The sequence below is a fragment of the Podarcis raffonei genome, chromosome 7 (genome assembly GCF_027172205.1).
Source record: "Podarcis raffonei isolate rPodRaf1 chromosome 7, rPodRaf1.pri, whole genome shotgun sequence".
Classification (NCBI taxonomy): domain Eukaryota; kingdom Metazoa; phylum Chordata; class Lepidosauria; order Squamata; family Lacertidae; genus Podarcis; species Podarcis raffonei.
Window position 1 is genome coordinate 44,943,495 of NC_070608.1, and position 27,053 is coordinate 44,970,547.

A 27,053-nucleotide genomic window follows, 5' to 3' on the forward strand; every position below is an offset into this window, starting at 1 on the left:
ACACAGTTTACAGCTATGTATGAAACATATCATGTTGCTTCATCCACAGTTACTTGCAGCACAACACCTCTATTGAACACTCTATATAGATCTGTCTCTGACGTTTTGTTTATGAAAACTGCCTTCACATAACGTCAGCTACCATGTGATGCTTCTGCTGTGACTAAATGATGTGCTTGCCATTGCGCACTCCCTCAAATAAGGTTACCAGATTTTTTTTCAAAGAATCCAGGGACACCTTTTAAAAAAAGCAGTAATATCTTCTCTTCTGTGGTCTCATCTGTCACACGGCCTTCCTCTGCGCCCCAGCCTGCTCTCTTGGAGCGCTAGCCGCCGTGGAGTAGGCTCGGGTCACGCCTGGGCTTGGCCACATGTCCTTGCCCTCCCAGTGCTAAGCAGCGGCAAGGTTGGGGCTCCCCTCTTTTTTCCTCCTTCCTCTTTCTCTCTCTTCCTTCTCCTTCTCTTCTCCTCCTTCTCCCTGCATCGCCTCCAGGGGTTTTCTGGCCCCAGAGCACCACTGGGCAGTCGGCTGGGTGGCTGGGGGCTCTCGCTCCTGGCTTGATTCGGGTTGCGCGGCGGGGGGGGGGGGGCTGTCAGTGTTTTCTCCAGTTGACACACCGGGCGTCCCCGGTTCCCTCTCGGCAGTGGTGGCAGCAGCAGCAGTCTCAGCAGCCTGGAGCCAGCCTGGTAGCGCAGTTGGCTCTAGCTGGCTTCAGGAGCTTCTCGCTGCCATGACGCCCGCCATATTGCCTCGCCAGAAGTCCCCATATGATGTGTCTTGTGCCGTTGAACCAATCACACAACATTCGTTCCCTATTAATAAATCTACAACACTTAAAATATAAATCCACGGACATTAAATGAAATCCGGGGACAGATTTTGTCCAGGGACAGATTTGTAAATCTGGGCACTGTCCCCGGGAAACGGGGACATCTGGTAACCATACCCTCAAAGAAACTATCAAGTGCATTTTCCTTACTCTGTACTCTTCCACTCTCCCCTTATCCCCACGGTAAATCAGCTTTGCACCCTTCCCATGTTACTGCTTCCCCACACCCAGAGGTAATTGATGCTCCAGGAATCATGACTTGGAACCATGCCTTCCTTTCCATTGTTGTGAGAAACCTCAGGCATTTGCTGTTTATAGACCTATCTATTGCCAATAAGACAAACTCCCCTACCACCCTGGTAGGGGTACGAAACACACTGACATACTGGAAGAAGCATAAACCTGCAACTGTCGCTGAAAATTAAACCATAAAGACTGCATACAGACCTTTTATGTTTGACAGCAAGAATGCTCCTTAAAATTATACCCTGAATCATAGTGAATAAATGCAGGATTTCTTTTTTCTAAAAGAGGAAAATCAGCGGTTTGCACAGCTCTCTATCAACGGGAAGCAATTTGGGGTTTTTGTTCTCCACTGATGCACTTTGATAAGAAAACATGACCCTTAGTACTTTCGTATTAGTCCTTCTTGTTTGGCAGCTCCATTCCCAATAAAATGCAGGCATCCACTACGAGAGCCAAATTAAAGTAAGATTTCTCTTCTGTTGGTTGAAGTTGCTGCTACTGATTATTACCTTCCCATATTCAAGTTAGACATGTTTTCCTGCATTATAACAATTTAGTTAATTTTCACTACACAGCTTGCAGTAATGATGTCTGAGGCTGTAGATAGTTTTGCTTTCAACCGTATGCCTGTCAGGCATCTGGGTTCAATAATTCCTTCAAGCATTTCTTTTGCATTTTAGTTTTTGCATTAATTGTACAGGATTTTGCTCTGTGTGTGTGTGTAAGCGTTTCCCCCCTTTATTCCCTTAATACAGCCTGTGATTCAAAGAGTTAAGTTTAGGATGGATTTTTAAAAAACAACAGCGTACAAAAAAGCGTATGAAAAGCAACCCTACTTGTGGTTCTCACCATAAATAAGTTCCCTGATTAAAATAATAATAATAATAACAATAATCCTTTAATATTTCAGCCAGTGGCCCTGTAAAATGTATAAAAATCCCATTTTCCATTTTTGCTGATGGGGTAAATAGACACAGCACATTAATCATAAACAATGATGTTTTATGAGTAATATGCTATTAAATTATTTTAGTGTGTAGAATATTAACAAAACCAAAAATCACCAATACAAGTTTTATATGGAAAATGGAATACAATCCTTTTTAAGGTAATGAGAAATGTGATTAAAATGTATGACTCACAAGAACGCTATTCTAATTCTTTTCTCTTCTCTTTTTTTGGCATTCAATTAGAATTATTTTAATGATTAGGAATGGAGTCAAAGTTAAATGCCAACGTCTTTAATAAATCCTTTCCCTGCCTATACAGATTAATATTGTAGATGCAAACTTTTTTTAGGTCACAGTGCACCAGGCATCCATCAGAAGTCAGTGCTGCCAACCCAAACACTGCCTCTGGCATATACAATTTAATTATTAATAGTATGTCTCCTAGGTAAACTGTTACACAGTCTTAGGGCCTTGTTTTGTAGTCATTAAAATTGAACATGTTTATATTATTGAAACCCTTGCATTCAGTGTGTACTCAGAGTTGATCTTAAAGTATCCAAAGAGAATTTACCTGCAGTTGTGTTTTACGTTTATAGACATTGCCCCAAAGTAGCTGTGGGATATAATTTTAACATTAACACATTTAAATACAGAAATAGTTTGCTAGATTTAAGTTTTGGGCAAATGCATAAATAAATAAAAATAGCGGGGGGGTGGGTGTTTTTGTGCTTTTGTATCTGCCGCTTCCATATTTCACAGTAGCAAGAATTTGTTTATTTTCAAATGTTGCTTTTGATGTTCAGCACATTGTGGTGCAATCTGAAATTATTGTGGCGAGGGGAAAGGTACATTTCTGAGTGTTTGAGATTGAAACAGTATTTGATTATGTTTTTACCAGACATATAAGCACAGTTCTTTTACAAAGAAAAGAAAATTAGGACTTGGATGTAGAGCTGAGCAATCGTGGCTGGTGCCTATTATAGCAACAGTATAATCAGAAATTACAGGGTTCTTGGATAATTGTACCCTTTGCAATTGCTGTGAGTTAATGAGGAAATGTTCACAAAAAAGTCTTTCCATGTATAAAACGATATAACAAAAAGTTCACTTTTTCTTTTTAATGTTTCAGTGTTTGTTCAAGCCAACAAGTTGCAGCAACATATTTTTTCGGCCCATGGACAAGAAGACAAGATCTATGACTGCACACAGTGCCCACAGAAGTTCTTCTTCCAAACAGAACTGCAGGTACTCAGCTTATTGAAGGGGTTTCAGTAGAGATGGTTGTAGCATGTATTCTTCACCAAAGGTGTTCACGTGGTGGATCCATAGGACTGGTTTCTGTGAAGTGCAATGATGCTTCATCAGAACTGAGCTTAGGGATGGTCAGTAGACAGACATATTTGCAGTTAGCCCATGTGTAAGACTGTCCAAGCTGCATCTTAAGAACTGCTAGGGATGCTACGTGAGAACACATTTCTGTGCTGCAGACTTGAAGGAGGATGATAGGTCTTGTAGATTCATCCTTTGCCCAGATTACAAGGTAAGACTGTGGTAGAACTGCAGAGTTCGTAGCATCACAAAGAAAGAAACAAGTGCACAGAAGTATAATTTTACTTACTCCTTCCGCTCTGGAGGAAGTGATAACTGAACTTGAATCGTAGTTGGAGTTGCCAACAGTCTTGATTCTGACCATGGAAGGATCTGAGGGAAGCGCTGTCCATTTCAAGTGCTTTGAATTTGTATGGTACAACTGGCCCGACATGCTAACCCTTCAGCTGCAACCCCCCCCCCCATACAGCTTCTGGGTTCTCTGCTGAGACACAGTTGGAGACTGTCAAAAGGCAGCTGTAACTTGGGAGTACAGGGATATTCCTGTGTGAGAATTGAAAGCTTTATTAAAGGGTTCATGTATAAAACTGGCAAGTTGCAGCTTACGGAAGAGGCCTATACCTTTAAAAGCCTCCAGTCAAGGCCCAGGGCTTGTGCTGCACCTCTCCTGTCCTGCACTCTGTCACAGCTGAAGGAGATGATGACCAGCTGGAGCAAAAGAAAATAATCTTCTTTGAGGGCCTGCATCTATTCACAAATACCATCCACATACATCAATCTTCTCAACAAACCCCCCTTTTCCTTTGTCCCTGCTCGTCAGTTGTAGAGAAGAGGTGCACCACACATACCATGACAGTAGAACAAAAGTGTGTTTGTGTAAGTGCAAACCCTTTCTCTAATTGCAACTTTGCACTTCCACCTACAGATCCCCATTAGGGTCATTTCACGCATTACAAGGCAGCAAACCTGGATTCGCATTGCCATTGAGTATTTACTTAACAGGCTGCTGTGACCAATCTGTGCTCCCTGATTAGTGTGAGAGTAAGATGTATTTGATTACAAATACACATTTACTGCATCCACATATTACATTTTTAAGTGTAAACTTAATACATTTTAGACGTATTTTATAAGATGTAATGTGTGAAGATGCGGTGTTTATTGATGTCTCTTTCAGGCTCCTGAAATAAGTCAGGTCAAAATTAAACTGTTCTTGGGTGATTAGTAGAACGAAGAGGTAGGAATCATATTACTATGCAAATAGCAAATGTACAAAAGGTATTAAAAATCAATTGTTTTAATTATTATACTACATAGTCTCTCTCTCCCCCCCCTGCCCTGATAGATTGAATATTCCATGCAGAAATCTCCATGTCAGGGCTTAATCTCATCTGGCAGTCCTCCTCTTGAACTTAGAAGAAAGCTTTGTCTTTTGTTAAAAGTAGAATTCTTGAGTCCCTAGTGTTCATTTGTAAACCCATATTTTGCTTTCATTGGGACACATTAGTTCTCTAGAGAGAAACAGAAAAGCAAGTCTAGAGCTCTTACATGAAGTTAGAATTTATTTTAAAAGGTCTCTCAGTTGCTCGCACATAGCAGCTATAGATTTGCCAAGAATGGTTTTTGTTACACCTGCTGAAAATTAAAATTCTGAACCATTTCCCATTTTACAAAAGTATCTTCTTAATGAGATGTTCTTAAAGGTTGTAACTTATGCATTCCTGTGTTGAAATGGATGTACCTTCTCCACCTGCTAAAGGACTTGTGAATCTAGACACCTCAAATACAGAGCCTATATTTTTTTTAATATATAAAAAGAACAATAATCTTAGTCTTCCACTAATAAAAGGCACGAAATCTGATTTTGTCTGTGAATGTCCCTTCAGTCACTGAGAAGTTCATCCTTGTCTGTGATGAGTGAAGGTAGAGCTTTCTCAAAGTTGACTTTTAGGAGATCGTCTGGAGTAGATACAATAGAAATAATGGTTTTTCAAAATGGATTGCCACTGCAGCCTGGGGTTTGGTGTGTGAACGTCGTGAGAAGTTTTCCATGAGATTATTATCTAATTATTCTGAATCATTTACAATTGGATTTTGGTATAACATATGCAGTATTTTTCAACATTAGCTAATGTTAAACATTAGCTAACAAACGGAAGGAAAACGTCACAACTTTACAAATAAGGGAAGGACGGGAGAATCATTGTGACATGAAAAGAAAACACATTACAGGAGGCAATTCTGAAAGCTCTCAGTAAGTTTAGCTTTGATAGAAGAAGGGTGATTTGTTGGCAGTTTTCAGATGAGGATAGAAGGAAAAGGAAGGACAGTAAGGCAAGTGGGAATTATAAACATGGGCAACGGTTTGGTAATGCACTTGCTTAGGAGGACTGTGTTAATTTCCTATCTTAAAGATTTTCAAGGAAAGGTCAGGTTGTCAACAATGTTACTGCCCTCCTGGAAGCCAAGAGGAGCATATTAAGAAATCCCTTATAACTGAAACAGCAATGTCTGAAAGGGTATTTCATCACACTCTGGGTGGTGTATCGCACCCTCCATGACAGCCCAGATTGATACAGAGATCCATCCAAGCAGATCTTTCACTAGATTATCAGCCTGCTAATTTCAAGAGCTGCAGCCAACCTGGGTCTCTTCTGGGTCAGCCAAAAGGTTACATGGTTGAAATGACGTTGCTTGCGCTTGATCAGCTCTAATGATACTATTACTCAAGCTATTGAGCTGCCACTCCTTAGGGGAGAAGTTGCTTGTGTTTAATTTCTAGACAGAGACTATGAGAGAGCTTCCAATAAAACCTCTAAGACAGAGATTATGGTGGACATGGAGTCAACAGTACCATGCTTAATATTTCCTCTATGATGATTAATAAATAACAGAAAGGGGTGAAGCATTCTAAACTTTCAACTCAAGCGATCAATTTAAATTTCCAAGGATATCTTCACAAGGAAAAAGGCTAAGAATTTTTTTTTTAAATGAAGCAAAGGATTAGATTTGACATTTCAAGATCCCCGGAGTCATTGGGAAGAGGGGGAGCAGCCACTGGTTTTCAGGCCCTGGAGGCCAGCTGTGATTATGCATCCAGTAAGGAATACCTTATCTGTTCTTCTCCTTTGAAAGGAAATCTACCTGAAATCCAATTAACATCACTCAGCTTTAGGCCAACATTTTCATATATTATAGCTTTAATTTTTCAGAGGTCTTGAGCATCAGCAGCTGCTATTTATAACAGAAAAAGAGGCACAGTGTTATTCAGCGCTCCAGACATAAGCACCTGAATTTAGGTGCCATAACTTACATCAAAGTGCCCTAGCTCTCAAGAAAGCGCTGATTGCCACCACTTCCACTAACTAATGTGTGAACTCAGTGCTTAAATATGACAATTTCAGTCAGCTGTGGTAGGCAAACAGGCTTCTTCAATATTGTAGAGAATATTTCTAAGAACCAAGTGACATTCCCAAGTATATCATAGACTGGAGAGAGGTCTTCCTTTGCACCAGGGCTCAGACTTGGAACCTGCTTTCAGACCATGTTCTGAGTGTTTTTCCATCATCGCTAAGCAACCACAACCTGTTTTCTTCTCATGAGTTCCAGGCAAGGTTGAGGCCTAGCATATAACTTATTAGAATTTAAACAATAGCTGGGGATCATCATATTCTGCCACAGCAAACTTCACAAATAAAAAGAAACACATCTTCCCAGGTATAAGTCAGCAGGATTCCAAATGTGGCAACACAAGGGGAAAGAAAATAGTGCCTCATTCAATTAACTTTCTAGTCTCATTATATTAATGTTATTGTGGTGAAAACCTTTTATTTTGCAGAGTTTTAAAGATTGCATTTGAAATTTGGAGTGGGGTTTTTCTTTAGTCTCTGTTTACATAGAGGTGAAATTACCAAGGACATCTGAAGAGTAATCATGATATTGTCCCTCAGGGATGCCTGAAAACATCTGTACATAAAAGAGGTCTCCAGTTTTCTTGGCAGTCCTTTTCCCCAAACAGTTAACGTAGTTGTACTTTGGTACAAGAGAGTTTGTTACAAAAATGTTTGGGGGGCGGGAACCTGAAAATGTATGAATGACATGACTAAAGGAACACGTTTTAAATTCCTTCCACTGTTCCATTTCTCCCCTGGGGATTAAAGGACTTTAGAGCCATATTAGTCTTTCATAAGGTAATTCTTTTCTGAAAAAGAAACTTCCTGATCTGGATTGTGTGAACCCAACCTTATTTGATTGGCCTATTCAAATATAATCACTCCCAGTGGGTAGGTGGTTCATTAGGGTGTGAATATTTATAGCCCCTTGTAAAATCAACTAGATCTGATGTGTCAGTCACATTGTACAATGAGGACGTAAAATGATTAAATAGCTTAGCTGTGTCTTATGCACTGGCTCCTTTTTTTCACAGGGATTCTTGTAATAGCATATAGAATGACTCCTTTTTCTTCAGAGCTCCAGTTGTTGAAAATGGTTCAATATCCCATATTAGACTGAAAAAATCAGTGCAATATCCCATATTAAACTGAAACCATTAAAAAAAAATGTTGCATTAGTTGCAATGTTCATAACTACTAACAATCTCTGCTCAGCTCCTCTTTGTGTGTTTCTTTGTTGTGCTTTGCCTTGTTGAACTGTTAGCCTATTTTTTAGGTATTTTTTTATGCTTGCTATGTTTTTTATTTTTAGGAGTTGCTTAGCTGAAGAGTGCTGATGCTTCTAAATTATACTTTGATTTGGTGGCATGACTGTTGCAGACCCAAGTTATCCAAGTATCCCTGTTTCCCAGGGACATCCCTGATTTAGAGAAGCTGTCCCGGTTTCTGATTTGATCCCGGAATGTCCTCCTTTTCCTTGGGATGTCCCTATTTTCATTGGAGAAATGTTGGAGGGCATGGGGTTATCTGACCCCTGAGCCGTTTCAAGGCAATCCTGTATAGGGAAGATTTTTTTAAATGTTTAGTGTTTTATTATGTTTTTGTATATGTTGGAAGCTGCCCAGAGAGGCTGGGGCAACCCAGCAAGATGTGTGAGGTATAAATAGCAAAATTATTATGATTATGGAATGGGATGTCCCTATTTTCACCAGAGAAATGTTGGAGGGTATGCTGTTTTGCGTTGCCAGTAGTGGATTTATTTCATTGTTCAAATGAGATAGCGGAAAGTCTAGTGTGCCTAATGGGAGGGCTGGCCCTGTTGGTCTAAGTTTAAAAAATAAATTAGGTCAGTGAGTACAGTATTTCCTGCAGCAAATGTAAATACCAGTCATCAAGGTAATATTAATTTGCCAAAGCAGTTGAAAGAAGCAGGATATGGTGGAGGAAGGGAATCCAATTTTCATATGGAAACAATTGCACAAAACACTTGCACAAAATGCAAATAGGCATAACTAGGAAAATGTTATTTAGCTACAGCAATTTACGTGTACCCACTGTATGTAAGAAACATGTAACACCCATGTAACAGCCCAGTGGTATTTTGAAGTTTTGAGAGTGATACTAGAGGCTCCACCTTTGGAGGAATGCCTGTAGAAATTCCAGGGGAAGTTGAGGAATTTCAGTAACTTTCTGTTGGACCTGCATGCATTCAAAAGACATAAGCAACTTAACTCCATCTTTCAAAACACAGAGGAAATTCCATCCAAATTAAAGGAGAGCCCAACAGCAAAAGCGGAACAAAGCCTGATCATGACATTCCTCAGAGAGCCCTCTGAACCCCTCCCTTGCCCCTGTCTCCTGCCCCACAGGAAACCAAAGATTGTTTGCTCAAAAGCATTGTCTTGGGAGGAGCTTACTCTGACATGGTTTGCTTATGCTTCAGGATTTGAATTGGGCCGGACTAATATCTGGGTTTGGTTCAGAATTCTGTGCAGCACACAAGACCAAAGACATTCCTGGGCCTTGCCTTGTATGCTCAGAGCCTTTCTACAGGGCCAGCAATGTCTTCAATCCAGACGTTTCCAGATTGCATACTAACTTAGAAAATAATTCAGACCACTCAGTACCAGCATTGGATTGGCTCTTCACTGTATAAACATATACCTTTTCCTGTGAACGAGCATTCATATATTACAAATTAATTAACCCCTTAACAAATGTTAACCATGCTTTTGTTCACCACAGACTGATTAAGCTGATGAGCCGTTTTCACTCCACTCTTGAAAAAGCACTAAACAGATAGCATGGTGAAAAATACTCTAATTTGTTTAATCTAAGATGAAAGATCCTGATTGAAATGCTTCTATAAGTATCTGCTGGAAGAGTCATCAATTCACCCTTTTTGTAATTCTTTAAAAACCCTTATAATACGAACAGAAGGGTGATTAAAGGAAACTAATCTTAATTGGATGATTTTGAAAATGTTGTTTGAGGGTGCAGTATTTATTCTGGACTAATTAATTTGGAACAAAAATCTTCTGAACACAGCCTTTAGACTTGGGAGTAGGCTAAATATGCATAGCAAAACAATATTAGCCGGGTAGAGTTAAGCTTTCCATTTGTATTTGTATATATCCTCCAACAGCTCAGTTATGTTTGACCACCATTAAGCTTCCTGCTAATGCAACCTATATTAGTAAGTAGTTTTCCTACGCTAAGCGTGAATCACCATCTCTTCATTCTACAGCTTTTTCCTCCCTTTCATTTCCCTGCTGTTAGAGACCAAGAACTGACCTTAGATTACCCTTCATCTGACTCATAGTTGACAACAGATGGCCATTTCTGGGACTGTCATCAGGGTGACTTTTGAAGCACCCATGATTACTGTATTAAAGAGCCTCATGACTAGTTCTCCCTCCCTTCTCCTCTCCCACCAGCCCTGGCTCCATTGTCATCACCTAAGATTTCCCCATTCAGAAACTGCATGTTGAAACTTAACACCTCCCAAAGTACTGCTGCAAACCTCTAGATGATCCAAGCACGTGCTGGAAAGAAAGCCTTGTGTTCCACATATCAGAAGGGTCTGATGAAACAAAATTTCCTGTGTTTCAAAAGTGAAAAGTTAACACTGCAAATTGTCTCTTTTATATTTGAGTTTTCATTCCCAACGTTGGTTTTGCTTTAGTGACACTGTTTAAAGGGAGGGGTTTAATGGGTCTCAATAACTTTTTTTGCTTTGTCCTTCATGAGTTCTTAGGTGCCTTCCACACGTGCCTAGGACTTGGAATGCTGGAAAGATAGCCAGAGCGATCACTATCAGGGAGAATGTAGACTTGACACCTCCTGCCACTCTCTGTTATCTCCAATAAGCTAAACAGAAACCCTTCAACAGCATGTACATTTCAGCAAGCAGAAAATAATGTGTCACTCTGGAGCTTAAAAGCAATGGTAGTGCTGTGTCAGGCAGCAGCCCAACAAGATGTCTTTTTTTTTTATGGGGCAGAGGGCTGTGTCCTGGCAACATTGGAACTTGTTCACCATCTCTTGACTGGATTGTCAGCAACAGAGGCAGACATTCAAAAGGTTTGTTTGGTGCTGGTTTGCATGTGTAAAAAAAGCTGCAAGTCCCCAAGAATTGCATTTTTATGGGCACGGTGGCAGCAGCAGTGGTGCTGGCTAGAAGCTGTCAGTTGGATTTATGGTGCTGACTATGAACAGCACCAGTGTATCATTTAGACCCCAGCTCTGGTTCCTCTTTGGTTGCTCCATGAGGGAAGCAGGTTGAGGCAGAATCGATAGTCGTGCAGTCTACACACAACTGTTCTCTAGGCGTAATACGTTCTCCATTTTTGCTCCCAGACTAAAGAACACCAAACCTGGGGAATAACATTCACTATTAACATCAGAAGCCAGTGTTGTGGTGGTGTTCCTGTTGTCCTATGGGAAAGCTAGCGCTCAATATCTTCAGCAGCGGTCAGAGGCCACTGAGGACACCGCTGCTGCTGTAGCAGCAGCGCATCCTTCCTGGGTAACTCCAGCATCTATTTCTGATGCCTCTGCAGTTTGGTAGATACATGAGGTACACTGAGCCACTTGTCTAAGGCAGCAGCTTGAAAGGGGCATCGGAAGAAGCTCCCTGCTACCCCTTCTGGAAGCCACCACCACGAGCCCTTCAGAAAATGGGCACCTTTTGCTAGTGACTGCCCTGCTGCTGGAGCTCCTGTTGCCAGCAACTACTGGCGGGATATTTTGACAAAGCCCTGTTATTTGGCTCATCTGCAGGGTCTATAGCAGGAACAGCCAACATGGTGCCCTCCAGGTGTTGTTGGACTACAACTCCCATCATCCCTTACCATTGGTTGTGCTGCCTGGGGCTGGTGGGAGTTGTAGTCCACAAGCATCTGGAAGGCTTCCCATTAGCTACTACTGGTCTACAGTAGGTAGAGGCCTCGGGTGCTGAAGGGTACAGCAGAGGCAGGCCCCATCTTGCTCAGATAGCAAAATGGCTTGCTCTGGACCAAGGGGGTGGCAATTCGTCAGTATAGGAGAATAGCTTGACCAAGCCACCTATGACATTTATTTGGGCTCCCCACCTTTGAAAAACTGATTCAGTTTTCTTTTCATTGTTTTGATCGGTCTACAGTGGTACTTCAGGTTACAGACTCCGCTAACCCAGAAATAGTACCTCAGGTTAAGAACTTTGCTTCAGGATGAGAACAGAAATCATGCAGCAGCGGGAGGCCCTATTAGCTAAAGTGGTACCTCAGGTTAAGAACAGTTTCAGGTTAAGAACGGACCTTCAGAACGAATTAAGTTCTTAACCCAAGGTACCACTGTATTCTACAGTTTCTTATTCTTTATGTTAAGAGATTTCTTTGACTTCTTTCATTCTCTTTGTGTCCTTTCCCCGCCTTTTCATCTATGATATGAGTCAGAAGAAGCAGGATGTTCATTCTGTTGTGAAGTGCTCCCAGGGGCATTTTGACCTACTGCTGAAAGAGGTGCCTTGCTGTCCTGTCCTTACTGTGGAGATAGAGATTTCACCTCTTAGCCAGGAAAAACTGCAGTCGCCTGGACACCAGCAGATGAAATCATAGCAAGGTGCTTCCTGCAGTAAATGGCAGCATGATGTATCCATAAATCCCCATTCTGGAATTGCTGCTGTCATGACAAACTCCGCTTCTGCTTTCTGTCTGTAAAATGGGGATAATTATTAGTGACAGTTTTCCTATACCATCAAATATTTTGCCAAGGCAGCCTTCTTTGGGTATGCGTTTTATAAGGATTATGAAGCATCATTAGCAAACCAAGAGTAAACAGAAAACATGAGGCTTAGAATAGGAGAAGCATAAATCTGAATCTAATCACAATCAACCCTTAATCTAAACAGGCTGGGGGATGCTGTGATGCATTGTTTTATATGACTGTTTCAGACACAGAAAGGCTGCTGTGTATCTTGAAAGATCTATTGTTTGCTATTGACAGGGTATGCTAGAGAAAGATATTTTCCAGAGCCAAACCTGTATTTTAAGAGGAATTCACATTTGTATCCTTTATTGTGATATTTGGCGGCAAGTCTACAGCTAGTAATAGTCTCTGCCCTGGAGCTATGAAGGAGTAAGACTCCATTGTTGGAGAGAGAGTGGTGCTCTGTGTAAAAACCTGAGATGTGGTAGGCAAGATGAATCGCGCTTAAAAGCAGTGCTTGCGGTGCTGTCATTTAGAACAGGGAACACTGAAGCTTTAAACGAAAGTGAAAGGCAGGATAAACGCCCCCTTTAAAAGTGGTGGAATTCTTAAACTGCCTACAACAACAAATCTTTTCCATTGATGACTGCACTGAGGGCAATACAATTTGGCAGTGGATGGCTCTCTCTTGGGATGAGATGTACAGAATCTTTTTTTAAAAAAAAAATGTAAATACAATCATTTTGTAACAGCATGGCAAGTATTTCATGAAGGAGCATGTCCCAGAAATTCTATAAAGAAGTAGGCTTGGCGTGACTTTATTCTCAGAGCATTTTATTTGCTGCTTTAAGACTGATTAACGTGTAAAATAACTCAAACAAAGGACTCTGTGGCACAGCTGATTCCTGACCATTGCCTTTCCTCTCTTCTGCTAAATTCCATACTTACGGTGCAATCCTGTACAAGTCTACATAAAAGAAAGCCCCATTGAGCTCAATGAGACTTACTTCCTGGTAAGAGGAGATAGAATAGCAGCCTTAATCATTTACATATGAGTTAAATTTAAGTCCTGGCTTTCTTCTTTAAAAGAATCAAACTTTAGTTTAGTATACATGGCAGAGTCTTGCTTGCCCTGCTGGTCAAGTTTCACGTGGTTTACATGGTTTAATGCCTTCCTGTCATTGTTGATCTGTGTTGGCTTTTAAAATAGTCCAACTCAGAGCTGAGGGTTGGGCACACTTTCCACAATGTGGCGTTGCTTAATAATCGTTCCACTTCAGTGAAGTCTCCATAGTGGCATGGTGCCCTGTCCATTGGCATAGTTTAGCATGACAATGGGATTCAGGACTGGTTTTGTGTTATATGTTTTTCTCTAACAGTGTCCACTGTCCTGTCAGTATAGAAGGGCAACAGGGCTAGCTATGTAAGGCTTGTCTTAGGATAGGGTTTCAGGTTTTATTTAGAATTTGTTTTGTGAGTTAGCTTTTGATCAACCCATGGCTTTTTACTCTTGATCCCTCTGCATATTTGAAAGTATTTTCCTAAGTAAGTTGCATTTACCTCTGGATCTTTTCTGGGCTGTCCATACAGGTAATTTATTTCTGCTACATGAAAAATTTAGGCCGGCTCTTCCATTAGGCAGAGTGAGACAGTTGCCCCAGGTAGCTGATTTTGAGTGTCATGAAAGGGGAGAAAATTATTAGCTGTTTAGTTAATTGTCACTGTATTTTCCCTCAAAGGAGGGACAGAAGTGTTTGTGGCATTTTCTGCTTCAGAAGCCAAAACAATTTGCACTTTAGAGTTGTTGTTGTTGTTGTTGTTGTTGTTGACTTTATATACCGCCGTATATCTGGAGGTCTCAGGACGGTTCACAGAGGGTACTTGGCAAGAGTGAGGGGGAGACACTGTTTGCTGCTCCACCCTCAGGAAGAAAAATATCTTGCACTGGCCCTGAGGGCACAAAATATCATCTTCACACGATACTTCAATGTACAGCTTCAAAAGGCAGCTCCTCCCACCCCCCGCTGCTTTCCTAGTTTTGTAATGTATTTATTCTACTAAACACATCAGCAAAACATAGGCTGCATATCAGTCTGAATGGTAGTTTCTCACTCTGTCTGTGCGTGTCTTCCTGCAGATATATACCATACCATGTAGAGAAATGCTGTACCATTAAATATTAGCAGTGCATTTTGCTTTGCTTTGAGTTTGTCAAGGTGAAAGGTGATTGTGCAGGAAAATGGAACACTATATTTGCTGTGCGACAGGCAGTAAGAACTCGCTCCCATGCTCAGTTATAATTCATGACTGTACTGGTGGGAAGTCCTTATCCCTCTGTGGAGTTAATGCATCTCTACTGTAGCCTGCTGAGAGCACCCTGCGTCCCCTCCCACCATCTGTGCATTCACTTGCGTGCCTTCGCCAGCTCTCTTTGCCGCGAGATCTCTTGGTGTTAAAACTGTCAAAGTACTTCTGCCTGGTAGAAGTGGCTTGATGGTGTGTATTAATGTTAAATTGTCGTCTAAATGGAAAAGAGCCAGAAGAGAGATTTATTATAGGCCCCGTTTTTTAAAACACTATACTGATGGGTGTCTGGCTCTTTTTAAAGGACTTTGGAGTCTCTAATTTGCTTTGCTTTCCTGATGGAATTTCTGTATGGGAAAAGTGATGAACTAAATGGCTTTTGTCAGTTTTCTGGATCTTCTGCTGATTTGTTGGCACACTGACCTTTTATTTCTTGAAGCATTTGCATCCCACATTTGCCTGAAATGTAGCAAACTGAACAGTATTTACCCACCCATTGCCTAATTTGTGCCTGCAACTATTTTTCGCTTCCCTCATGCTTATTTCCTCTCTGAACTGAGGCAGCCCTCTCAGAGTCAGAGAGTTAATTGCCTCCACGTTTCCCAAGGCATGGGAATCACATGACCAGAAAATATAAGCAAACAGTGTCGTTTCTAAAATAGACCCCATATGAAGATTTTTTATTGGGTGAAAGGGCTGTCTGAAGAGAACTGAGCTGTGACAAGAGCCTGGAGTACACAATAGGAGGGTCAGAATTGGACCACAGAGATTTAGGATGGCACTCTTATTACCATGACCCCTTGCTGCTGCCCTGGGTTCTATGACTACAAATAAGATGGAAAGATATAGATATACAGATAGTAGCAATGCAACAATAATATATTTATGGATTTCACAGTGTGTGTCGATGCAGTTTGTTGTTAACACAACTTTAGAACATAAATCAAATCTAGACCTCAGTTGCCTGTGAATAACTTTAACAGATGTGATATCATAAGAGGCTCAGTGTGTTGTGAATTGCAAAAATGACCTTTTGTGTTTGTGCGAGTTTATAATCTTTCAGAGCTTTTTTTCCACTGAGGTTTAGTATCCACAAATGTTAGGTGAAATGTTCAACATTAGCAACTACCTAGGATTTCTCCCAGAACATTGGTAGGCTGTGTAACTATGATGAAGTTCTCTTTTCTCACCACTGGAAGTGTCTTTACATACTCTCTGCCTTGTTTTATAGCACAAAAGATAGAAAACCAAGAATTTGTTGCACAGGATCGAAATACCTTCCCTTAAGGAAGCTTTTCTGTTTTGGGAATGGTTCATTTTGCTAGCACTCAGACCGCAAGACATTGATTTCCAACCCCCAGCTTCCTAGGACATTTGGAGCACTGTGTGTATAAATGGCCATGCAGGAATCTCAGCGTCCATTGGATAGTGTGTATGATGTCACTGGTGATAAACCTCTCCAACATGGCCCATGCCATTTTTTTAACTCCTTGTTTTCCTCTGAGGAAGGGCTTTTCAAAATAAAATCATGTTAATGTTCCCAGGTGGGCAGCCCCCGGGTCACTGGAGCACTCAGCCAGTACTAGGTGGGTGTTGCTTTTTTAAGAAGCAGCAAGCTTATCCACCTTCCCTTTTGCTATTCTGCCATTTCAAAACATGAGTAAAATTGATTAAACAAAGGGGAAGCTTTCAGGAGATCTTCCAGCTTGGTTACACACAGAGAGAGTGAGAGTTCGGAAACTACAGCATGACTTCCCTTCTCCCATTCTATCTATTACATGGACACCGTATATCACACTGCAGGCATTGACTGGAGTTAGCGCAAGTATAGCTCTATATAAAAATCCTGGGCTTTTTTTATTATTATCTTTAAAAGCACCATATGGTGAGTGAAGCATCATACAAAAGTTCCACGGGTTTTTTTAAAAAAAATAATAATAAAGTAGGGCAAAAATGACTTGAGAAGCTCAGTGTCTAGGTTTTCTTAGGTGAAAGATCACTTTGAGATGACATGGCTGAGTAGTCAGGTTGAAATCCTTCTTGGTATTTTATTAATTTTGCACCAAGATAAATCCTGAAATTCTGACAAACTCCATGACAGGTGAAATTCCTTCTTGCAGAATCTGCTCAGCAAGAGGCTGCTCATTTCATTCTGTTCTGAGGCAGGCAACAGGAGGGCAGCTTTATAATCAGCCCTCAAAGGACCCCCAGCCGCCCCAGAGTCTTGGGCTGATTGAATAACTCCTGGGCCTCTTCCCCTAGGCCTCCATCAGCAGGGGTCCTGTGGAAAGCAATCTCCTGCAGACTGGCACAGAAGTGAGCTTTAAACTACTATTTTCTGCTCTCCAGAGGAGCCTGGAGTACTAAAAGATAGATGGACTGCAGATATTTTATGAGAAACTGTCAGAAGAAGAGCAGGGTAAATGTTTTTTTTCCCATCCTTCTTTGAGTCATGTGCTACATCATTGTACAATTTCTCCCAGAGTCTTGTACATTTAAGGGAAGGAATTAATTGGTTGCCTACGCTAATTTCTTTTTCCTGTATTCCTCTTTTTATTTTTCACTCTTTATTTTTTTCCTTTCTGTTTTATTTTTTTAAAAAGATACTCACTCAGAGGCCCTCTGCTTAACCACAGTTGCAGAAAATCAGTACCATTTGCACTGAAATATTTATAACGACAGAATGAAAAATTGGATTCATTTTCTGGCTTGTAGCCGAACAGTCGGCAACTTTGTGCGGTGTTGTTCAGCATCTCCCTCCCTTCGTTTCATTGGGCTTGTCTTCCAGCACATGCACACACAGAGAGGATGCTTCATAGGAATGCTTACAAAACACAGTCTCTCTCTCTCTCTCTCTCTCTCTCTCTCTCTCTCTCTCTCTCTCATCTCAGCAATGAGAAAACAAGTACTACGTAACCTTTCAACCATTTATAATATGTATAGTTGGAGACAGAGGGTGGAAGAAGGTAAAACAAGTAGGGGAGATTATGAAAGATGACAAGTAGTAATCTATTTTGTGTGGAGAAGCAGTGTACAGATGGAATTCCGAGGATTACTTCAATGTATTCATTGAGAGGCAGTGTGTGGATTTAACGCTGGACAGAACGCCTGGAACTTCCTCCTAATTCTTACTCTGTCACTGACTCAGAGGGCCAAACTACAAATTACAGGGGAGGAGGGGGCCACCCCACTCACTCTGTTTTAAGAAAGCTACAGGGGTCAAAATTGGGGGTGGGAGTGGGGGGGAGAGAGGGAGAGAAGTGGTGTCCATTCAAGATTCTGTTTTATAGCCTCTGAAGAACGAATTAACCTGGGTCAAAATGCAACAAGACCATGACCTCTAACATAAACTCAGTGCACTGTTCTTAAATTTACTATCTGTGCACCAGAGTAGCTGGAAATGCACCAGGGTCCAGGTCTGAGCATCCAGGGTCAGTCCCAGATATTTTGCTACCTAGCTTCCCTCGGGAAATAAAAATTCCCAAGCAATCGTAGTCACCCACTGTATGAGCCTCATGCACCGCTTTTGGTGTGCCTCGTCACCCTGTGCAAAATTAATGCTCTGTCCTAGAGTGTGCAGATCAACTAGTCAGATCAGAATCTCTTTTCTGAAGCCGTGTAGAAAAATCGTCTCATTTCTAAATCGACCCCCCAGCCGCCCCAAAGCAGGGCCTTCAGAGGGAAGGAACAGGACTGACAAGGCACTAGGCTTCAGATCACACAAGTGTTTTGAGATAGAAGAGTGACTTTTCCTCTAACTGTACATCTGGTATAGAATGATCTGGAGGCGAGTTCAGCAAACACCATGCTCGGTAAACAAGAACAAAAAGCCAAAAGGGTACGACATGCCTGGATTGTTTCTTGACAGGTGAAATAATATTTAAAAACGCTGAATTGCTTAAGATCTAATAATGTTTAAACAGTTAAAAATGAGGCAAATGCAGATACAGATGAAGAAAAATTAAATGAGGACAAATCACTGAGATTTAGCCCAGTTTGGAGGTTCAGCCTTTCAAGACTGTGCGACTTCAGTTGTCAGTTACCAAGGAACTAGATTTACACCATACATGCAGGAAAATATTCCTGTATGGGCTAAATGCTGTGTGATGAAAAGGATCCCACTATGAATGGAATCGGATGAAAATGGCATTTTGTGTTTCTGTGTCATTTCCCCTCACACATGCAGAATCATTTTCTTCTTCCTTGAATTATAACCTATCAGTAGAATTAATTATGTTTTCTGAGGAAAATAATTCTCACCGATTTACTTTGCTGGCTTTACATTTCAAAATAAAGGCTGACTTACTAGGATCAGTACAAAACATTATGAATGCGCAGCCTGCTGTAATTTGTGTGATATATACGTTACTAACAGCAAAAGTTTTGTACAGTCTTGCAAATTTGGTTTTTTTATTATGTTCCCAAAGTGGGTTTGAAGGAATGTACTGTCAGGTCAGCATAAAGTGATGTGCGTTCTGCTACAAACAGCATTGTAACTCACACTATTGCCCTAAAATGGTTTTTAACAGAGCAAATGCTTTGATTTTCAAAAAAAAATGTCTACAAAGTAGTCTTGTCTACAAAGAGATGGCAAACTTTTCTGCTGCTCGGTATATACACATGCAACTGATTTTATGCTTAAAGTCAGTTTTCATTTTGCTCTATTTATGTGGGAAGGTGTAATTTTTTTGAATTTTAACTGCTTTACAATAGCATGAAAAGTAGAATATCACATTTGCAGATGAATGCAATGCAGTCTTCTCATACTCAGTACAAACTTGTTTTGTCTAAAATAAGACACTATACAGAGCAGCTTTTAAATGGTTGTTAGTTTTGATCTAGTATAAGCTGACCTACTTCCCCTGAATATGTGGCCTAGGGGTGGGCAAGACTTTCCATAATGAGCTGAGAGGGGAGTGTAATGAAATCTGCTACCCCTTTGTACAATATTGTTCAGGATGTTGCCTCATCACTTGCCACAGCACCATTGAACATAGGCAGCCTTCTCTCTTGCATCCACTGGCCTCCTTCCCTATTTCAAGTCTATGTACAGCTGCTCTCTGGCCTCCCCTCTTTTATCTTATCTACTGCAAGACCACTTCCAGTAAGTCATGGCCAAGCCACAGGAAGTAAATAGCACTTTCATGGACAATAAACAGCTAGGAGGGGCCCATTTTCATCCCTCATAAAAACTAGCACAGGGTTCTGATCCAGACTGGGAGCATATTCCAGACGGGCGTCACCGAACTACTCCCCAGCCTCTCCAGATAAAAATGTCCCATACAGTTTGGACTTTAGCCTCCTGCCTTCAGTCTTTCCCCTACCACCTCCCCACAATCAGTCAGAGCAGTAGAATAAATTTAATCCTTGTTTAGGTTATTATGAAGTAGTACAAAAATGGATTAAATCCAATGGCAAATTTAATTATGTTTGCATTAGGGTGCTAGAGAAGGGGGAAGCGGGATTGCAGGTATAGATGGAAGTCAAGCCTTTGATGAATTTGTAGTCCTGTTAACCCCTGGTAGCTGTTGTCCTTTCAGGCAAGAAGTCCCCTCAGTCCTTTTTGCCCAGCAACACCCACACACACACCCTCCATGCATGGTGTAAAACTAGTTTGATCTGAGACAGTCAAGTTGCTAGTGAATCGTTTGAATTACCTTGGCAGCATTGCACTAGTTTGTAAGGATTGCAAACATTCAAGTTGGCGTGAGACAAGGGAAGGGACTAGTCTTGCTGGTAGGTGATATGACAAGAGTGCTTACTCAGGAACCCTTGCTATGTTTTCCTTTCCCTGGGAAGGAGAAGGATGTTAAAGATTACTGTTTTTCTAAAATGCCACCTATTGCACCTTCTCAGTTTTCTAGTGGTACCTTTCCCAACCACATACACCTCAGTTTCCAGAAGGGGTGACCCTGGTGTGTATGAGGAAGAAGTTTCAGTGGGCATTCTCTCCATGTGGCCTAGGGCTTCTGACATTACTTTCATGTCATTGGATGACAAATACTGAAAGGTGGCTTTCAGGCTGCAATCCTATGCACTCTGTACTATAACATTTCTTGATTTTATTTTCATGTTTTATGATTTCTTTTTTAAAAAAATGTTGTAAGCCACCCTGGGTAGTGCATTTGCCCCAGAAGGGTGAGGCATAAATGCCTAAATAAACTTGCTGGTCATTGACCGTATTAAAGATATTTGATTTGCCTAAATAAATAAAGCTACCCTGCCAGAGTGGTTCAGGATAAAAAGGCAAATGTAGACAAGCATACAAACATGGAACATAGGTATATGCCATTTCACATTTTAGCAAACGTATTGTGCATGCTGACATTTGAGAATGGCTGCTGTACATAATAAATATGCCGGACTCATGAAGTTACAAGCAAATGTTACAGCGGACAGCAAGCAGCACAAACATGTCTGCATTATGGGAAAGGTTAGAATTCAGCTTCTCTTTGGTACATTCTGTATGGCAAATATGACTTGATAACTGAGCTACAGGTAGTTTTTCAAGAAGCGAAACAGAAATTGCAGCAGCAATAAGAGTTGGCACGTGATGGTATGACAGCAGAGATCTTGCTGACATGGAGGATCTGTCGTGGAGATGTTTTTGAACTGTGGGAACTTCAAGCATAACACAACCCCGAATCCCATGTTTTCTTTCCATGCTGGCAAGAGCAGATTCTGGGCGAAGCTGCTCTCTCTCTCCTGCCTTTTAAGCTCAAGCCTTTGCTGTTGTGCTTTTGTTGTTTATATATTTTGAATGCCAAGGCAGTTTAGCAAAGTTATTAGTTTATACATTTTGCAAAGGTAAAGTAACCATAAGAGCTTTAAATTAGAGTAAGTGCCACTTCACTATGACAGATTCCTTTGAGTACTGATTAGAAAGGAGGCCTCCTGTTGGCTGCCCCTTTATGCGTAGCAGCATTACTGTGTCTGCTTGTTTATAGCTTGCTTTTTCAAATGGTGTAAGCGTGCGGTAGGATGATGAATCGCCTTCTGATAGACAAGATTCTGCCTTTATTCTAGGATCAAGACAATGTTTCACTTTAAAGAGTTGCTTTAATTAGATGGAAGCGTTCCTGCCTCATCTAATGCAGTAGCTTTGATTGCATGTTACATAGGAACATGAGATATATAGTACAGTCGTTCCATCAGCGCTCCACAACACAGATCTGGGGGGGGGGGTTGCAACATGTGGTGGGACAGGTGAAGGGACATATTGCCACACAGACATGGTGCAGCTAGCCTTATACAGAGTTCTTTTCACTTTGAGCCAAGGTTTTCCTTATTTAAAGGTAATTGCAGCAACATGGGATAGAAGAAAGAAACAGGGACAGACATTCAACATCAGTAGGTGGTAATCAGATGGGTTTTACACAGAATAGACCCATTGAAATTAAGGAGAAGGATTAAGTTAGGTCCATTAATTTCAGGGGGTCTAAAAAGTAGTAGAAAACCATGCAATATTTCGATTTATAAGGCAAACAACTAATGGCCACCTGTTCTCAGCATCTTAAGATGGAAGCGAGTGGGAGAGAAGAACACCTGCCCAAAGGACAAGAGAAGAGGTCACTAATGAATGCATGTGAAACAGGAAGTGCAGAGAAAGAGGTGGAGAAAGGGACTAATGAGTATAAACACTCATTAATGTGGTGTATTTGTAGTCAGCTTTTGAAGCACTTTCATTTCAAGCACATCTCCTATTTCCACCATCTGTTTTCTTCCATCTTCCAGTTACTTTCCCCTTTAAGCAACTTTCTATTCTAGACAATGCACCTTTGCATATGAGGGGAACTAATGCTATTTAATGAATTTATGGCAATATGCTCTGTAATCAGGCCTTGACTTACAGCACTATACTTTAATATTGTGGGGAGCAATTGTCCTGATCGTCCATAACTGATTAACTCCTGAACTATCATATCAGTCTGAGTCAGTGGATACTTTATGTAGGAAACTGCATTTCTGCACTATTTCCTTCTATGAAGCGATAACATTGTAATAGCAGAGTGCATTGTAAAGCGGGAAACACTATAGATTGTGAACTGCTCTGGTGTTGTAGCAATGAGAGTCTTGGACATTCTGAACATAAGCTTCCATACGCCAGAGATATCAATTATTTTTAGGAGACTGGAACAACTCTCAAGAGGAAGAAAGATGCTGACTGATAACTGTGGAGGGGATATGGTAATAGTGGTTTCCACAAAAAAATCAGAAAATTTCCGTGCACAATTTTCTATTACTTTTGCCCCTGGAGCAGTCAGCCACTGTTGAACAGAGTAGCTATAAAACTCCAGTACTCTGCTTTGGTAGCATTTTCCACTCACTTTGCACAAGTGTAAGTGATTACACCAGGGGCAAGGCAGCAGAGAATGAGGACACTACAAGTTTACAGCCAAGATCCACAATAAGGACATAAAATGTTATTGTCTTTTATAACATGTCACAGAAAACTCATTCCAATTTTTCTCTTCTGTGTTTGTGTTTTGGAAGTTTGTGGTTTTTTACAGTGCATCCTGAATTCTTGACCTTCAGGAAAAAAATGTAAATGTCTCATCATTTGTATTTATAAATAGATGGACCATTGTTTAGAACAGCTTTCTCCAACCTGGTGCCCTCCAAATATTTTGGACGACAACTCCCCTCATTCCTGACTATTGGCCAAATTGGTTGAGGCTGATTGGAGATATGGACTGGTTGGTCGCAGAGGAATGATGGGAGGAACCAGATGGGGAACCACCAAGGGAAGAAGGCTCAGGCCCTAGGGAGTGATGGTGGGACAATAATGAGTGGCCACAGGGAGAAGATGGGGAAGAAGAGATGTCAGAACCTGAAGAGGTAACAAGGCTTAGTGAGCTGGTAGAGTCTGTGGCAGAGAGCCGTTCAGAATCAGAGGCAGAAGCGGAAGCAGAAAGCTTGGATGAGAGCCACGAAGAGGCAGAAATGAGTCAGGCTGGTGAAAAGTCATGGGTGTCTCCTCCTCTTGCTGTGACAAGCCCTGCCCCCAATCTCACAGAAGAGACATGAAGTGAGAGAAGCAAAGACAGGCACGGAGGCGCAGTCTCTGATTGCTTGGGGGGAAACCTGGAGAGGAGGAGACTTTAGGCAGCTGTGAGGAGGTGGGAGCTTCAGTCTCAGCAACTGCTTCATGGGGGGCAAGACCTACTGCAGATGAGTTGCTGTGCTTGTTAGGCCTGGTACTCTGCCAAGTCTGTGCTAATCGTGTTTTTGCTGATAAAGAGTTAACTCCAACTTGCACAGTATGGTTCACTGCTGGCTTGCTTCTGACAATATCCATCACTTGGGAATGTCAGAAGCCTGACCAGACAGATTTGCCTTCTGCAGCCTCATAATTATTTCCAACCAATTATTTCATAGTGTCTGTGACATTATGAAACCACTTTCTCCGCAGGAGCACAAAGAGAGGTTCTCTCTTCCTTGTATTGTCTTGGCTCACTTGCTTCTACTGCTCAGAGATGGCAGGGATATCAGTACAGAGGGATTGGTGGGAGGAAATGAAGGGCTGGATAATTTGCAAGAAATCCAAGTGCTAATGGATGGTGGGTAGGTGGAATTTAACAGGAGGGTGTATGTAAGGCATAGTAAGATGAACGCAACAATCCAGCTGTCCTGTTGACTGTAATTGAAAATTACAGAAGATATAACAGGAGACGCTAGCAATGGCTTAGTTAAGAGAATGTGCTGATCCTGTTAGCTAGATGTTATCCTTTCTTTAAATGGAAAAAAATGAAAGTTTGGTGAATTGAATTCTTAGAAATTAACTATTTATTGCCACATATAGAGGCACAAAGCTTGTTAAGTAGATACAAATAACTTTATAGCTGGCTTAGTTTTAAAACATCTGTGTGATTATCAATTTAAGCTGCCATTATTTGCCGCTAATTACTAAACAGAGCTGTTAAATATTTAGTAGTAATTTGTTTAATTGGCTTTGACCTATAAAGAAGTAGTATGCGCATACCATGGGTTGTGTTCCCCGAGTCAGAACTGAGCAAGCAGGGAATGCATGTGCCGTAAAAGAGAAACACCTTACAGCTTGTCAGGTTCCTTTGCTTTTTCATTCTTTCCCTGCTGCAGATTGATTTGTCTTGAAGGTATCTACAATTAAGGCATGAAGAAGGAGCACAGTGCATGGATATAAAATGAGAGAGGTCGTACTTAAGCTTGTTTACAGATGTTCTAGTTTAAAAAGCACCAGCATGATAAATTAAACATTACAAGGCAAAAAAAAAAATTAAAGCAGAGAAACAACTGGCACATGAACACATCTGTCCATAATGCACTGACTTAATCCCTGAATATTTGATTAGATGGTCTCGCCTATTGAAGCCTTCTGTCTCTTGTTGCTCTCCTGTACTGGAACTGCTGTGGCATAGAAATGTGGTGATATCTTCCTCTGGTTACTGTTTTCTTTCCAAACTGGCCGGGCTTAACATTGGCACTTTGTGCCTAACAAAAGCAACATGTGTGCAAGAAGTTTGAGCAAGAGGGCACTGCCTAGCCTGCCAGCTTCCCACCTCTTAATTTTACCAAGGCTGTGCTCTATCAAGCTTAGAAAGTGTCCTGTGCCCATCAGAGCCCTGACTCATTTTAGGATAAAACTTCCCATGTGGACCCAATTCAGACATCACAGTCCAACCATGCCTTGTTGTCCGAACTGGACAAGCTGTATGATTTCCCACAAATCATAAGCCTTGTTCAGGCATTAGTTTCCACTTGATTTGGGTTAGGTTCCCTGGAAAAAGACAACAGTGCTATCTGTATATGTTAGCCATGTCCTGCTCTCACACTCAGTGTTCCAGCACATGTAGATGGCCTATGCACATTTATCAGGCTTTCCCATCTAGAGACCTTCCCCAGCTTGTGGACAGCCTGGGGCTGCATATTGTTCAGCTTGGGTGAGCCACCCTCCCGCCTGCCTCTGCCTTGGTTGGGCAGAGCGGTATGTAAATTGCACCTTTTCCATACACTTCGAAGACTGAAGGGAGTGTGATTGTGATGGGGAAGAAGGCACACAGGTCCACCTCAATGAATACAAGAGGTTCTTTGGTTCAGACTTCAACCTTCAACTTCTGAAGAGTGACAGACACAGCAGAGTGGGGACAGAGCTTAGCACAGCCATTTCCTTATAATGTGTAGCCTTTACACATGAGCAGCATGCCCCAATAGGGCTATTGTGGCCAGTATAAGGTAAAGGTAAAGGGACCCCTGACCATTAGGTCCAGTCGTGGCCGACTCTGGGGTTGCAGCACTCATCTCGCTTTATTGGCCGAGGGAGCCGGCGTACAGCTTCCGGGTTGTGTGGCCAGCATGACTAAGCCGCTTCTGGCAAACCAGAGCAGCGCACGGAAACGCCATTTACCTTCCCGCCGGAGCGGTACCTATTTATCTACTTGCACTTTGACGTGCTTTTGAACTGCTAGGTTGGCAGGAGCAGGGACCGAGCAACGGGAGCTCACCCTGTCGCGGGGATTCGAACCGCCGACCATCTGATCTGCAAGGCCTAGGCTCTGTGAATAAATCCAAGGCTGGGCCTATACAGTTAGCAGAATATTGAGACAGTTGAATGGACTCTGCTACTGCCAATGTGGGAACTTTCGAAAGTTCACCTGTGTTTTAAAAACTATAGAAAATCCTGCTGTTTTTGTTCTTTTAATCAGAAAGAGAGTTTCTAACCCAGCCTTTTCCTGCTGTGTTGATTTTACTGTTTGCAGGAAATTTTTAATGGAGGGAAGCGTTCAAAAATGATGTCTTCAATTCTAGTCTTGAAGCAGTGCAGTCCACCTGACTGCCTCTTTCAGCTGTATGAATAGATCGGACTAGAGACCTAGGCATAAACGATTGTATATGCCAGAGCTCAAGTATAGCTCTGGTACTCTTGAGTGGCAAATTCTTTGCTTTCACAATGCTGCTGTTGTCCACTTACCCTCTCTTTGCTCCCTTGCTGGGAATTGGGAAGGCAGGTAGGCATGGCAACATCAGAGCAAAAAAGCTCCTACTCACTGCAGGAGCTCCTCCCTTACACAGAAGTATTAAAGGTAACAAAACTATGTTCAGTCCAAACCTACTTGCAGGTCTTTAAATATGTAATGGTGTTGATTTTTATCATAGCTGACACAGTCTTTTGCTAGTGACAGAGTCTAGTTTGGGATGAGTGAACCAAAAGCACTCCCTTCCTTCCAGTTACAAATGCTGAGAAGAGATTAGTAAAGATCAATTAATTTTGAACATTCCAGTTAATTATTCTCCAAAAAATAAATCTGAAAGATAGAGTAAGGAGAAGTTGGTTTCTG

General features: G+C 41.5%; 1 protein-coding gene across 12 annotated transcripts in view; it reads left to right on the forward strand.

The window, feature by feature from the left end:
• The window catches only part of ZNF521 (zinc finger protein 521), a 291,423-nt gene that overhangs the window by 255,302 nt on the left and 9,068 nt on the right, over nucleotides 1-27,053 (forward strand). For all 12 annotated transcript variants that reach the window (XM_053396362.1, XM_053396360.1, XM_053396361.1 and 9 more), the window contains one exon: nucleotides 3,156-3,271. In XM_053396362.1, coding sequence (XP_053252337.1) covers nucleotides 3,156-3,271 — 116 coding nt within the window. The remainder of the gene's footprint in view (nucleotides 1-3,155; nucleotides 3,272-27,053) is intronic.